General features: G+C 38.6%; 1 protein-coding gene across 10 annotated transcripts in view; it reads right to left on the reverse strand.

Moving 5' to 3' along the window:
• LOC102968451 (zinc finger protein 573) overlaps nt 1-16,644 on the reverse strand; it is a 44,319-nt gene that overhangs the window by 24,921 nt on the left and 2,754 nt on the right. For 3 of the 10 annotated variants that reach the window (XM_042968939.1, XM_042968943.1, XM_042968942.1), the window contains 4 exons: nt 12,084-12,164; nt 8,849-8,951; nt 4,267-4,332; nt 52-141 (listed from right to left, as the gene is read on the reverse strand). In XM_042968939.1, coding sequence (XP_042824873.1) covers nt 52-84 — 33 coding nt within the window. In that variant the 5' untranslated portion in view covers nt 85-141; nt 4,267-4,332; nt 8,849-8,951; nt 12,084-12,164. Of the gene's footprint in view, nt 1-51; nt 142-4,266; nt 4,333-6,198; nt 6,852-8,848; nt 8,952-12,083; nt 12,165-16,222; nt 16,300-16,644 lie in introns of those variants that run through there. The other 7 variants (XM_042968940.1, XM_042968941.1, XM_042968938.1 and 4 more) reach the window with 6 other exon arrangements.

The following is a 16,644-nucleotide window of genomic DNA, read 5'->3' on the forward strand; positions in this document are numbered from 1 at the left end:
CACATAGACTAACATTGTAATATTGAAAGGAGACAGGAATCATCAACTTACACAGGTCATGGTTTTAGAAATGTAAGACCTCATCAGTGCTCCTCAGTGTTCCTCCACTGGAAAAAAATGCAAACTCCAGAGAATTCAGAGCTGAGAGAAGAAACAAGGTTTTACTGTTCCCAATATGACTTAATTTAATAAGGGCTTTTTGTTCCTCCATTCTTCTTCCAAAATTAGCCTCCAGTACTAACACAGAATTTAGGGAAAATAGAAGATGGATCTAAGATCTCTCTCAAGTCCCAAACACCAGACTACACAAAAGTAGTTGTAGAATAAGTCACTTCTGGCATTGAAGCCAGATCCAAACACAGGAGCAGGAGATCTGGACAAGATCCCATGTTGAGAAGGCTGATCTAGGCCTGAGATTGGGCTGCTCAGTCTTTCCATGAGTGGATCTACCTCTTTCACTCCCACCTTCCAAGCTTGAGAAAAGGCTCATCATCCAAATTAGAGGCTCTTTTACGGCCTCAGGGTCAGTTGAAGTTGGTCCACATATGGGCAATGAACACAACATAGAAAGAATTATGTAGGCCTAGGATCTGTGTTTTGAGTCCAGCCAAGCTGACTAGTTAAAATACCAAATATACAGGCAACAGACTATAAAGCAACCATTAAATGCTAAATAGGAGGGGCGCCTGAATGGCTCCATTGGTTGAGCATCCGACTTCAGCTCAGGTCATGATCTCATGGTTTGTGGGTTCGAATCCCACGTCGGGCGCTGTGCTGACAGCTCAGAGCCTGGAGCCTGCCTTGGATTCTGTGCCTCCCTCTCTCTCTCTGCCCTTCCCCCACTCACTCGCTCTCTCTGTCTTTCTCAAAAATAAATAAACATTAAATGCTAAATAGGAAAACATATTTAAGGGCATTTCCAAATATTATTAATAGAAAAATAAGTTTAAAAAATAGAACAACATGATTAGATCATTTAAAAAGAGACAGACATTGGGAGACAGGCATAGGATATCAACAGATTGAAAGGTTTGGTAATTTTTCCATTTTGTTATGTTATACAATCCTATGTTACCATGACTATTTTTAAACAGATGTAATCTTGGTTTTCTTTTGGTTTTAAATATACTTCATAATTGGGGAGCCTGGATGGCTCAGTCAGTTAAGCCTGATTCCTGATTTAGGCTCAGGTCATGATCTCAGGGTTTGTTGAGTTCAAGCCTTGCCTCGGGCTCTGCACTGGCAGTGCAGAGACTGCTTGGGATTTCTCTCTGCCCCTCCCCCCACCCTCTGACTTTCTCTCAATACACATTTAAAAAAATAATTAAAAAATAAATATACTTCATAATTATTTTAACAGTGGCCCTATGTTAACTTAAAAATTTATACATACACAAATGTATGTGTTAAAAGAAGCTATTCTCCAAAAAGTAGAGACTTCATTTATTTTTAAAACACTCTCTTCTTGAGCTTGGAAAAAAACTCTTGAGTCTTCTTGACCCTAAGGAGGCTATATTTTGACATTTAGCAACAATGTCTTTCATACGCCTATCACTCTCATTTTGCATCTAAACATCAGTTGAGGAAAAAAAATTAGAAGGCAAAGTTTACAGAATAAATCCCACTTATCTTCAGAGAGATTCCATGGGCTCAGTATAACCTATTCCAACGTTACAGTAATGGCCCAAATCCAACCAATGTCACTTTCCCATGAATTCCCAAGGTATGTCACCTGACTGTCTTGCGGTATTTACTGTACACTGATTTACATTTGTTTCTATTCATAGTTTATGTCCCTTGCTGGATTATTGGCATTTAAAAGTAACAGCTAAGTACGTTTAGTCATTTAATCAAGCCAAATGCTAATATTACAGGATCAGACAATATTGTAGGCCCTTAAAATGTCTGATTTCTTATGTGAAAGTCCACTATTAAAAATTTATCCTAAGGAAATAAAAATAAAAGTACACAAATTATATGCAGAAGAACTTTTTCAGAGAAATTTTTTATAACAGAAAACTGAAAACGTGTAACAGTAGGCAACATATTAAAAGAGTTATGTTGTTGGAGCGTCTAGGTGGCTCAGTCGGTTATGTGGCCAACTCAGTTTTGGCTCAGATCAGGATCTCACAGGTTCATGAGATTAAGCCCTGTGTTGGGCTCTGTGCTGACAGCGCGAAGACTACTTGGGATTCCATCTCTCCCTCTCTCTCTGCCCCTTCCCCACCCACGCTTTCTCTCTCTCAGAAATAAACATTTAAAAAATTATGTTGTAATACCTTCTGGCATACTATGTGGTTATCAATAATTATGAGATTGGTTCACACAAGTGAAGAAAAGACATGTGTGATGAATTACTGACTGAGGCAGAGAGCTTTTAAAAATAATCAATATTTGGGAGGTAGTCTCTTGCTGTAATAAATATAGACACTGTCAGACTTTTAGGACATGAATTTCAGATTTAAACTCTGATATTTACTAACATGCCAGTCTGTTGAAGTCTCATTGACAAATTGGGAAAAAATATCATACAGCATATAAAATAGTCTGAAGATTAAGTAATCTATATAAAATATGTAATAAAATAATTGCTTAAAGTTAGTTATTACTAATTGAAGTGGAGAAACTTCCAAGTTCCTTAATTTACTGTTTTAAAAGAAACACAATTCTGCTAATTCCATTTTTCCTTACAATAAAATTTAAGTTCCTTTGGTCTGCATTCTTACAATGCGAACTAAAAAATGTCAAAGCCTGGCTTTAAGCATGTAATTCTCAATACACAATATAAACAAAAAATATTCTCAAACACGTTGGGAGAAAATATGCCTCTGCCCCAGGCAGTTTCAGAAAAACCATTTCAGTATCCTGAAGGAGTTGAGAGAATCTGATCAGGTGCAAATTAAAACTTTCATGAGTCTAAATACTGTTTTTTGGAACAATGTGGAGATTTATCTGATTATTCATAACTTTTACTATCTATCCCATGTTTCTGTTAATATAAATCCATCATTGGAAATACTGTTCATACAACAGATACTTGGAATAATCCAGACATCAGATTTTTTTTTAAGTTTATCCATTTTGAGTTTATTTTTGTGTGTGATGTAAGAAAGTGGTCCAGGTTCATTTTTCCACATGTCGCTGTCCAGTTTTCCCAGCACCACTTGCTAAAGAGACTATCTTTGTTCCATTGGATATTCTTTCCTGCTTTGTCAAAGATTAGCTGTCCATACGTTTGTGGGTCCATTTCTGGGTTCTCTATTCTGTTCCATTGATCTTAGTGTCTATTTTTGTGCCACTGTTTATTTATTTTGAGAGACAGAAAACGGAGAGAGAGAATCCAAAGCAGGCTCCACACTATCAGCATGGAGCCTGATGCAGGGCTTGAACCCGTGAACTGTGAGATTATGACCTGAGCCAAAGTCAAGAGTTGGTTGCTTAACCGACTGAACCACCCAGGTGCCCCCCAGATCTTTTCTATGCTCTGTGAAATGATATTTAATCTCATTTTAAAAAATTGATTTTAAAATGCTGTTAGCTAATATCCCCATATTCTGGTAATTGATTTAAACTGACAAATCTATACTCCTAGGAGATGAAAAAAATCAGAAAGGTTTTTTCAAGTAAGAAGGGAACCAAGGGCCTTCTCTTTACATGCACAGAGGCATAATGAAATCTATGGATTCCTTTTATAAATTGAGAGTAGGAAATTCTTTGTCACCTTACATAATCAAATCAAGATAAAAACTGGAAAAAAAAATATATAATTGGTGATTAATGGTGGGGGGGCAGGGAGGGAGAAGGACATGATGACAACACACCATGGGTAATTTTATTTTTCTTGTTCATTAATTAAAAATTTTTTTTAATGTTTATTCATTTTTGAGAGACAGAGAGAGAGTGTAAGCAGGGGAGAGGCAGAGAGAGAGGGAGACACAGAATACAAAGCAGGCTGCAGGCTCCGAGCTGTCAGCACAGAACCCGATGCGGGGCTTGAACCCACGAATTGTGAGATCATGACCTCAACCGAAACCGGACGCTTAACCAACTGAGCCATTCAGGCACCTGGCTTGTTCATTAATTCTTTAGGTTACTGGATTCTCCTGCAACAGTCAGATATAATTCCTACCTGGAAATACAGCATCAATATTATCCAACATATCTCTTAAAGTAAAATTATAGGGAGAATCTTTCCACTTACAAAGTAAACTATGAACTCTAACTCTGAATTGGAAAAACAGTGTTATTGAAATAAATTTCACCTACCATTTCTGGGACAATCCTTGAGTAATATCATCAGTATGATTCAAAAGTTTCACTATCAAGATTTTTCTGTGAATGAACATAATTAAGGTAAGTGGAATTAGCAGAGTGAATGAATGTGTAAAAGCAGATAGAAAAGAGTTTCATACACAGTAGATTCTCAATAAATGTAGATACAGATGTCTCCTTCACACATATATAATTAAAATGCCATTTTGGATACAAACCTTGCAAAATGTCTTATATAACTCTCTAGTGTTAAATGAGATTCATACATAATTTAAAAATGCTTTTGAGTAATACTTTTCATAGCTATGGATATTGCTTCATATTACCTTATATATTTTTCCTTCTTATGAAGAATCTTTATAAGTATAATTTCATTAGCTGTACGTTATTTTATCTCATGTATGTATATAGTATGTAGTGGGATTTACTCAACCATTTCTGTAATCTTGAATATTTTATACAAGATTGTACCCATTATTACCATTTTGTTTCCAAACCAATATTTCTGAATTATTTTGGTTATATTTACCTTTGATAATCAGTAAATACACATTTCTGAATACCATTTCAAGTGATCTGTGGGCCCCTGGAAAGCTCATAAGAGCAATCAAAGAATTGAAGATCAAGAACCTCTGTTTTTTTTTTTTTTAATTTTTTTTTTCAATGTTTTTTTATTTATTTTTGGGACAGAGAGAGACAGAGCATGAACGGGGGAGGGGCAGAGAAAGAGGGAGACACAGAATCAGAAACAGGCTCCAGGCTCCGAGCCATCAGCCCAAAGCCTGACGCGGGGCTCGAACTCATGGACCGCGAGATCATGACCTGGCTGAAGTCGGACGCTTAACCGACTGCACCACCCAGGTGCCCCTAGAACCTCTGTTTTTAACCAGTTGAGCCTCTGGATAATTTTCTTACCTTGCAAATAACCATCAATTACCTTCATATTGTCGTTACTATTGGACCCTGAAGGGGAATCACCCAGAATCACAACAGTTAATATGTATTGAACACTCCTATGTTCCAAGCTCTGTTGCCATGAGCTTTACATTTTTATCTTTGTTATATCCCTATGATGTTATAACGTACATCTGAGCACTGTGGAACACAGAGGCTGTGTGGACACACCAAGCTCATACAGCTAGGAAGTGGCAGGGCCAGGATTCAAACCAAATATTGGATATTCAGGGCCCATCCTCCTCAATATCACACCACGTTGCCCCTCACAATCCACACAATGGTATACCTGAAAACACTCAGGCTGCCAGACCACAAGTTAACACCTGACTAGTACTACTAATAACTTAGAGATCACCTGAACACATTCCTTCCACCGTTGGCACAGATCTCTACCCTCAAATCCCCAATTATAATCCCACTTCCAAAAGCTTCACAAAGCTGATGCCTTGTCATTTGCTGATTAGTAGGCCTCTGCAGAAAATCAAAGATATCTGGTGTGTGATTCCCCATAAACTCTGCTGCCTTGCTTAATCACCAACTAAAATAAAGACCAACTGTATAATTCAAATGACATTCAATTAATATGTGATTATTACCTGGAGAAGACAGAGAAAATAAGAGCCACTGTTGAGGGAGGATTTACCTCGATGACTTCCATCGTGGACTGGGGACGGGAGGCGTAAGGTTGTCTCCACCTAGCCCACTTCAGACAAAGAAAATCAAATGTTCCACACCCAAATAAAAATTTTGTGGGGCGCCTGGGTGGCTCAGTCGGGTAAGCGTCCAACTTTGGCTCAGGTCATGATCTCATGGTTTGTGAGTTCGAGCCCCCACATTGGGCTCTGTGCTGACAGTGCAGAGCCTGCTTGGGATTCTCTAATTCCCTTTCTCTCTCTCTGTCCCTCCCCCAAACCAGTCAAAAATAAATAAATATTAAAATTTTTTTTGTGTGTGAACAAGGAAACTCACCTGAAGTTTGATTTTTTTTTTTTTTTTTTGGCATCAACAATATTTAACGTGCATTACAATGCAACATCTCTTTCCTACTCCTTGTGTTGCTTCTTTTGGAGAATGGCAAGAATGGAGAAGTGAATCATAACCTCACATACAAACCCAGAAACAGAAGGGGTGCTGAAACCTGTATTTGATTTCACCGTGGGTGCCTGGGGTCAGACCTGTGGCAATGCTGCCGTCATGGACTTGTAGCTGTTCCCACAGGCACCAAGGGCAGGGCTTCCGCCAGAGTGTGTGACTCTGATGGCCCCATAATGTCTTTACAAGAGCCTGGTCTAAGGGGCACCTTGAGGCTCTAAAACTTACTACCCCAAGTTGAGGTGTGCGCTTTCTTGCTGGAAACCTTCATTTTATGCTAGTGCAAAATGTGACCTCTCGGGGTCATTTCTTTGTTGCAGCTGCACAGCGGCTGTGCAATGAGAGGGTAGAGGAGCCAGTACATAACCACTGGGCACAGAGACACGCACAGAGGCCACAATGCATGCTCACATAAAGGCCATTCTTCCTAGTCAAAGGCACACAATCACACACTCCTTCGGGGGTCACAATGGCATAGGCCGTCACCGGAGTCCCACCCAGGGCCTGTTACACGCATAGACACCGCACGCTCGCTCCCACCCTCGGTCACCCTGTCTCACAATCCCCTCTTTTGCTTCTCAGGCACATGCAAATGTGACACATTGTGTCTACCCACTAGGCCCTCTGACCTAGCGCAGCTCTAAACTTTCGACCTCTAATCTCACTGCAGGTTTAGGTCTGGCATCGACTATGGGTACAGGACATCCCGCAGTGGTTTCTTCCTTTGACACCACCATCGCACCTTGTGGCCCCATAATCCCCAGGGCACCACCCATTCGCCCCCCCCCCCCCCCGTTAATTCGGCCTCAGTGACCTCTGGTAAATGTGGCCTTCAAGAGAATTCTTGGCTGTGGGCGCCTCATGTTCAAAGGGTTTTACTGCATTTTGGACCTGCCCCTAAACAAGCCAAGCCCTGTCTGCAAAGAGCTGCTGGCGCTTCCTGCTCAGGCTGCAACAGTAAATCGGCTGGTCTTTCCAGAAAGCCAAAGGGGACTGTGGAGTCTAAAGCCGTGTAGGCATGTCTGGGGCCTCGGGCAGCTGTCCAGTGCTATCCTAATGGCCAGGGGTGTGTGGGAGGGACTCAGAGTGTGGCGGCCATCTTCTAGATGAGAGCCTCGCCACCTCAAGGTACTTACTGTATTTCAGTCTCTGGTGCTGCCCCTATTCCTGGACTAGGTGCCCTACAGATAAGGATTTTTCTCAGACAGCCCTGGATGGATTTATTGACTAGGAAAGCTCATTACGTAATGTGCCAGAAATTGGGGTTTCCCTATGCCTCTTGGGTACAGGTTTTTGACAGATTTCAAACCTCAAATCCAAGCCATTCCTTTATGTGCCAAGGAGTGTGACTGTGCAATATAAAAACATACTTTTCAAAAACATTGTCAGGGTTTAACTGTCAGGGTTTAAAGCGTGAAGGGCAGTGATCTTAAACTTTACTTTCCTCAACACAAGGAACTGAATTCTATTATTATTCCTATTTTGTAGAAGTTGGTTAAATAACCTGCCCTATATCATACATTTCTAGTATGCTATGGAATCCATATTTTAAACCAGGGCTGAAAGACCACAGCCTGACTCTTAATTCTTACTATGCATATAGAGCTTCTCAAATGTCCGTTGACAAACAGCAATGACACTACAAGTTAGGTGCTGTTTTTACCTCATTTCAGTGACAAGAAAACCAAGGCTCACTAAGGTTCAGTTAAATATCTGGAATCCTCCAAATACTAAGTGAGCACAGCTGGGAACAAAATAGTATCTTCCTAATTTCAGATACAATGTTGAGGGCAGTCAATACAAAACAATGACCCAACAACAAATACATGTTAGGCAGTTTATAGGGCCTCTTTTTTTTTAAGATTTCAAAAGGCTTGGGCTCCCAGGTGGCGCAATCAGTTAAGCTTCTGACGTTGGCTCAGGTCATGATCTCATGGTTTGTGTGTTGGGATCCCTGCATCTGGCCCTGAGATGATAGCTCTGAGCCTGTAGCCTGCTTCAGATTCTGTCTCTCTCTCTCTCTGCCCCTCCCCCACTTGTACTCTGTCTCTATCTCTCAAAAATAAATAAACGTTTAAAAATTTTTTTCAAAAGGCTCTTGGAGTGTGGGTATCTGTATCTCAAATTTGAAGATGAGAAAATTGATAGATAACTATCAAAATCAAATCAGTGTTTAAGGATAGATACAGATTGGAACCCAGGTGTTTCTAAATTCAATGCACAGGTCACAGTCAGGTCTCATCCTTTCTCCTCATTCAGGAGAACTCAAATCTCCGCCATTATCAAGACAAACTTTTAATTCACCCTTTTGTTTATATAAATGCCTAAGAATAAGGCTTCCCACCCCAGCTCCAACTTTAAGCACTATCTCCACACATCTTCTTTCACTGGAACAGAGCCCCCATGAAGGCAGAGACTTTGTCTATTCCACCATTATGTTCTCATCAACTAGAATAGAGCCTTCTGTGTATTGGATGTTCATTAATTAGATTCAAAGGAATTAACATTCCTGTGATTTCCCCTTCACCTCTTAACTATCCTCTTTCTTGCCCCCTGGCCTTCCAAGTCTCTGTATCTGGAATCCGCTCTGAGTGATCTCTCTCCATTTACCCACAGCTTGAGAAGTTCACCTGGATAATAATGAACAGATAACACATCAAAATTTGTGACATTCAGCTAAAAAAAAGGGGGGGGGGCTTAAAGGGAGTGGCTAAAATTCAAATTACTGAAAATAAGTGACAAAGATGTGGAGTCACTGGAACCGTTACACATTAATAGGAGACTATGAAATAGGTTTAAAAATTGGAAAACAGCTTGGCAATTCATTCTAAAGTCAAGTACATGGGGCGCCTGGGTGGCTTAGTTGGTTAAGCTTCCGACTCGGCCCAGGTCTTGATCTCATGTTTCATGAGTTTGATTCCTGCATCAGGCTCTGTACTGCAGGTGCAGAGCTTGCTTAGGATCCTCTCTCTCCCTCTCTCTCCCTCTGTCTCTGCCCCTGCCTGGTTCGTGCATACACATGCACTCTCTCCCTCCAAAATAAAATAAACTTAAAAAAATAAAATAAAGTCAAACACATAACTATCATACTACCTAGCAACTTCATATCTAAGAGTTTACCTAAGAGGAATAAAAACTTAGACCCACCCAAAAACTTTCACAGCAATGGTCTTAGCAGCTTTCATTATAATAACACAAAACTGAAACAACCAAAATGTCAACAGGAGAAAGGATGAATGCATTATACTTATATATAGTATCCATATAATGGAATACTATTCAACCATATTTTGGATTGAACTGATACTTGCAACAACATAGATGAATCTTAAAATAATTATGCTGAATGGAAGAAATAAGACAAAGTACATATTGTTCAATTCTATTTACATACAAATCTAGAAAGTGCAACCTAATTTATTAACAGACAGTAGATCAGTAATTGCCTGGAAGCAGAGTGGGAGGGGCCAGGGAGGGCTGGGAGGGAAGCATTGCAAAGACTTTTGGGGGCAGTGAATTTGTTCATTATTCTGATTATATTCATTATCTATATATGAATATATACACATTTCAAAATGAATCCATTTGTACCTCTGTGTGGTGATGGATGTTAACCAGACTCATTGTAGTAATCATTTCACAATGTAAACAAATATCAAATCATTATACTGTATACCTGAAACTAATACACAGATGCTCCTTGACTTATGATGGGGTTACATCCTGATAAACCCACTGTAAGCTGAAAATCTCATAAATCAAAAATGCATTTAATACACCTAACCTACTGAACATCACAGTTAGCCTACTAACTCAGAATACTTACATTAGCCAACAGTTGGGCAAAATCATCCAACACAAAGCCTACATTATAATAAAGTGTTGAATATCTCATGTAATTTACTTAATACTATATTGAAAGTGAAAAACAAAATGGTTGTGTGGGTATTGCTTTCACACAATCATAAAGTTGAAAAATTCAGTTGGGAACCATGTATAATGTTATATGTCAATTATATCTCAATTAAAAAAATTGAATCCAACTGTATGCTTTAAATATGTGCCATGTACTACATGTCAATAGAGATGTTGTTAAAGACATGGTATTATAGTCTTAAACGAACATAGATACAATACATATGACAACTATAATATAGAAGATAGGGGCTATAAATGGACCTACGCATTGCAAGGTTCTTACACTTTATGTGAAGTGGTTCAATATTCACTCTAAGTAGACTGTGAATAGTTTAGAATATATATTTTAATACAGACAGTGACCACTAAAAATATGCACAAAGCATAGTGAAAACAAGTTAAAATGGAATTTTAAATAAATATTTAATGCAAGAGAAGACAAAGTTGAGACACAAGGGAACAAAAGTCAGATGGAAACAAACAAAATAAAATGGATTACTGTGTCAGTAATTACATTAAATGTAAATGGACTAAACACTACATTTGAAAAAAAAAAGACATTGTCACAAGGGATAGAAAAACAATAGTCTGAGAAAACTAAGGAATGTCTTCAGTCCTCAAGTTCTTTTTTTTTTTTCAACGTTTTTTTTTTTTTTTTTTTTTTTTTTTGGGACAGAGAGAGACAGAGCATGAACAGGGGAGGGGCAGAGAGAGGGAGACACAGAATCGGAAACAGGCTCCAGGCTCCGAGCCATCAGCCCAGAGCCTGACGCGGGGCTCGAACTCACGGACCGCGAGATCGTGACCTGGCTGAAGTCGGACGCTTAACCGACTGCGCCACCCAGGCGCCCCAGTCCTCAAGTTCTTTATGTTAAATCCTATCACACAGTTTTCTTGTTTTGACAAATATTTTGAATGACTGCATAGCATTCTAACTTAAGAATTATAATTAATCATCTTGAGATGATTAGGTGTATGCATTAGGTTGGACAACATTTCTAGGGTCTTTACACAGTTCTTGATCTGTTAACTTACTAATTATGATTTTATTCTCTTTTATGGCCATCACTTAACACTCTTCTGGTTTCTGAGTTAGAGGATACTAAGATTGATCCAGAATTTTATCAGTCATTTAGTTTCAGCCTATCTAGTCAGCAGTAGTCATGATATTTATCATTTAGAAATTCCTTACTAAAACCCATGATCTACAGGTGCCTGGGTGGCTCAGTCAGTTGAGTATCAGGCTCATCATCCACTGACAGCGTGGAACCTATTGGGATTCTCTTTCCTTCTCTCTCTGCCCCTTCCCTCCTCACTCTCTCTCACAAAATAAAATAAAAACGAATAGTAAAACCCATGATCCATACATTTGCAAGTTCTAAATCACATGTCTATTCAATTTTAAAAGCCTCACAAAGTATTAATCTCAATCTACACTAAGACAGATACCATTTATTACCAGGCTTTGTCACATGTACCTAGAAAACTCACGTCTGTGAGAATGTCAGAATCTTTAGAAGTTTGGCCATATGGGATCCTCATCTCTAATTCATCAACTATAATCCTGACTTGCAAAGCTCAAATCATTTCTTTACAGGACTTTACTTTTTCATTCTCCCTTCACTGCTCTTAAAATAAGTTAGGCACAGAGGAGATAATGAATACTCTGGTCAGTATATACATAAACACTGGTTGGAAGAGACTGGGCCACATACGGAGAACATGAGGTTATCTGGAACCATTGCTCATAATTGACTGGGGTTCTTTTAGGTAGGAAGCTTCTAGGACAACTAATGAAAACATCTATATCACATTATTTCAACAAGAAGGAAACACCAACTTACATATGTCATAGCTTGATGTCTGCAAAAACTGATCCGTTCTCCTATGGGTTTCCCTACTGGAGAAAAACAGAGAATCCAGACCTGGGAAAGGAAAAAGAGATTGTGAGAGCAAGCATGCTTTAGTGTTACTATGTAACAACTTAAATGGTTTGCTTCTCCATTCCATTTTATTTAATATCTCCTTCAGCACAAACACACACAACTGCAAAAGATTAGAAGGATTTTAGATAAATTGAAACTCTTCCCCTAATCCCCAGGAAATCCAGATATTTCAGCAGATAGCTTTCTGGTCAGTGCTCCATTTTGGGAAAGCTGTTCTGCACCTGAGACTGTGCTGCTCAGTCCTGCCCTGAACATGCTTCCCCCTTCATTCACGGCTTTCAGGACTGAAAAGGACCTACATCATCCAAACCACACCTTACTTCCTGGCTTTGGGATCAGGTGAGGGTGAACAGGTTGAAAAAGTATACAGGTTAGAAAAGACATTAAATTGGGTCAGGCAGGGTACAACAATCCAGAAAAACTGCTGAAATATATCACATACCAAATGTGAAGTAAGGGAAAAATAATGAAGATATGGAAAATATTCCAGAAATACTGTCAGTAGAAAAATCACATTATGAAACCATATTTACACTATATTATTTGTAAGATACATGCATACTTCAATATTGAAAGACTGACAGATCATCAGATTTCAGTAGACAGAGAAAGTCCAGAAAGCAAAACACCCATACATTAACAGTGCTTGTCTTTTTCTCTTGATCTTTTTTTTTCACATACAAGAGACAGGTTTCTTTGCTGTTTCAATGACATATATGTTTGAAGATTTCTTTTGATGTACACATTTCATAGTACTGATGAATAAAAGAAAGGTGAAGCTCACATGGTTAGTCTTAGCCAAAGTGTATGTGTGTGTATATACATGTGTGTATACGTGTGTATGTGTCTGTGTTCCAAAATATTGTTATGTTATCTGAATCATAAAATCTCAAAATTTCACCAGGGATCAAATAACTAGATACTTAGAAAACAAAGCTGACAGAAAATACCTAAGGTAACCTCAAGAAGGTCGTGCCTCAGTAACCACTTGAGATATTATACTGTTGCATTAGACTTTAACCTAAAACTTACATATTTTTTGACAGATAACTGACATATGACATTATATTAGTTTCAGGCATATAGCAGGATTCAAAATTTGTTTATATATTACAAAATGATCACCTCAGTTAAGTCAATATCCATCACCATATAGTTATTTTTTTTTCTTGTGATGAGAACTTTGAAGATCTGCTTTCTTGGCAATTTTCAAATATACAATATAGTATTATTATTATAATACAGTATTAACTATAGTCACCACACTGTACATTACATCCCCATGATTCATTTATAACTGGAAGTGTGTACCTTTTTCCCACCTTCACATATTTTACCCACCCTCCAACCCCCACCTCTGGCAACCACAATCTTTTCTCTGTATCGGAGTTCAGGTTTTTTTTGAGGGGTAGGGGATTAGATTCCTCATATAAATGAGATCATACAGTATTGCTACTTGTCTTTCTCTGACTTATTTCATTTAGGGTAACATCCACCCATATTGTTGCAAATGGTAAGATTTTCTTTTTAATGTCTGAATAATATTCCCCTGTGTATATATACAATATATTTTGATTTTGATGAGAACTTAAGTATATGAAGTTATCAGTTCAATGGCCATGTCTTAAAATATATATGCATTATGAACATTTGTGATAAGTGGAAGCTGTTTTCCAAAATGTGCAAAGTTCATTCTTTTAAACAGTGTTTACTTGGTCTTGGAGGAGTACAGTAAATTTGAATTATTTTGCTAAATGGTTCTTGTTTTCTTCAGTTGTTTTCTTCAGTTACCAGTAATATGATGTTCTATAAGATTTTTATGTATGCTTATTGTTGGATTACTGCCTAAAAATATGGATAGTCTCTGAGAATAGTCTTGTATTGATGCTGGTCTCACTGCTATATCCTTAGGGAAGTTTACTTTACAGAACTATTTCCCACTCCATTAGTCACATGCTCCAGAAAGCTGCCGAATGTAACATCATAAGAATAAAACATGTAATGAAGGAGATACCACGTGATCCAGCAATTCCACCCGTAGGTGTATACCCAAGAATAAAAAATACATTCACACACACACACACACACACACACACACACACACACACACAAAACCTTTTACACAAATGTTTGGATTTATAACAGCCCAAAAGTGGAAGAAACCCAAATGTTCATAAACTGATAAAGAAAATGTGGTATATGCATGCAAGGGAATATTATGCAGCCATAAAAATGAAGGTTATTTTGATACCAATTACAACGTGGATGAATCTTGAAGACATTATGTGAAGTGAAATAAGCTAGTCACAAAAGGACACATATTGGGGTGCCTGGGTGGCTCAGTCAGTTAAGTGGCCGACTTCAGCTCAGGTCATGATCTCACGGTTTGTGAGTTTGAGCCCTGCATTGGGTTCTGTGCTGACAGCTCGGAGCCTGGAGCCTGCTTTGGATTCTGTGTCTCCCTCTCTCTCCTCCTCCCCCATTCACGTTGTCTCTGTCTCTCAAAAATAAATATTTAAAAGAAAAGGACACATGTTGTATGATTCCTCTTATATGAGATTCTTAGAATTGTCAAATTCATAGAAACAGAAAGTGGATGCCAGGGACTGGGGGGAGATGGGGGATGGGAAGTGTTTAATGGGTAGAGTTTCAGTTGGGGAAGATGAAAAAGTTCTGAAGATGAGTGGTGGTGATGGCTGCAAGAACAATACAAATGTACTTAATGCGACAGAACTGTGCATTAAAAATGGTTAAAATGTCAAATTTTGTTAGGTATACTTTTTTAAGTTTATTTATTTATTTTGAGGGAGAGAGAGAACACAAATGGGGAAGGGACAGAGAGAGAGGGAAAGAGAGAATCCCAAGCAGGCTCCGCACAACCAGTGCAGAGCCAGATGCGGGGCTCAAACCTGCAAACTGCAAGACCACCACCTGAGCCGAAGTCAGACACTTAACCGACTGAGCCACCCAGGTGCCCCAAACTTTGTTATGTACACTTTACTACATAAAAAAACAAATGAAGTACTTAGACATAATTAATAGTGGCACATTAACAGTGGTAGTGGTTATACAACCCTGTGACTACACTAAAGACTACTGAATACACTTGATCTCCACTCAGGTCTTGCTCTCAGGGTTGTGAGTCCAAGCCCTGTGTTGGGCTCCATGCTGAGTGGGTGGATGGGTAAACAAACAAATAAATGAAAATAAGGTGTATCTTAAAGAATTATATCTATTTAAAAAGATAAAAATTTATAACAGAAATTCCTTACCATCACAGTGCTTTTTTTTTTTTTTTTTTAATTTTTTTTTCAACGTTTTTTATTTATTTTTGGGACAGAGAGAGACAGAGCATGAACGGGGGAGGGGCAGAGAGAGAGGGAGACACAGAATCGGAAACAGGCTCCAGGCTCCGAGCCATCAGCCCAGAGCCCGACGCGGGGCTCGAACTCACGGACCGCGAGATCGTGACCTGGCTGAAGTCGGACGCTTAACCGACTGCGCCACCCAGACGCCCCTCACAGTGCTTTTTTTTAGGTCAGCATAATTTGATAGTAAGCGGGCGGTGGTGGCTACTCTGAGTAACATCACTGCCTTATGAATTCCCAAGGCACAGTATCTGAACCTCCCTAGTGGACTTAGATGCATTTATTTCCATTCAGTGTTCGCCTTACTTACCAAAAGGAACATAAAAATATCAACCATGTCATTCGAGTCTTTTTATCAACCCAAATACTAAGATGGTATGGTTAGGCATATCTTAAAAGCATTTAGTAAGAATCTGATTTTTTTTTTTAAGCACACTTCAAGCCCAGCATGGAGCCCAGTGTGAGGCCAGTACTTACCACACTGAGATCAAGACCTGAGCTGAGATCAAGAGTCAGAGGCTTAACCGACTGAGCCACCCAGGCACTTCAAGAGTCTGATTTTTTTGTCCCAAATTCTATTCCTAGGAATTTATATTAATTAAATATCTACACAAAAATCTAACAGTAGGTAACAGGTTAATTTGGTTCTTTATATGATGGTATACATACCGTTATTCATCATGATATCAGTCCAGGCTTAAAATAAGTATACATAATGTAGGAATTATGTATCCAAGGTAGGTATCCTGTTGAATTTAAGACAGAATCTATTCAGATTTTCTAAATGTGAAAATGTTCTTAGAGTCTATGAGATTTGATTGCCTTGGTTTCTCATTGTAAAATCCAGAGTATGAAAATCACCTACTAAATATGAATATCTTGGAGAAAGACAATCTCTATAAAAACTTACTAATATGCTGTAATACTATATTAATATGTTAGCTATTTTACTGAAGAACATTTCATGTTCTCTAATTCATTATTACAAAAGAAACAATTCTACTATCTCTTTTTTAGAGTAAAGTTGTTCTTCTCATCTCTGCTCTTCTAACACACACACACACACACACACACACACACACACACACACA

This window comes from Panthera tigris, chromosome E2 (assembly GCF_018350195.1).
Source record: "Panthera tigris isolate Pti1 chromosome E2, P.tigris_Pti1_mat1.1, whole genome shotgun sequence".
NCBI lineage: Eukaryota > Metazoa > Chordata > Mammalia > Carnivora > Felidae > Panthera > Panthera tigris.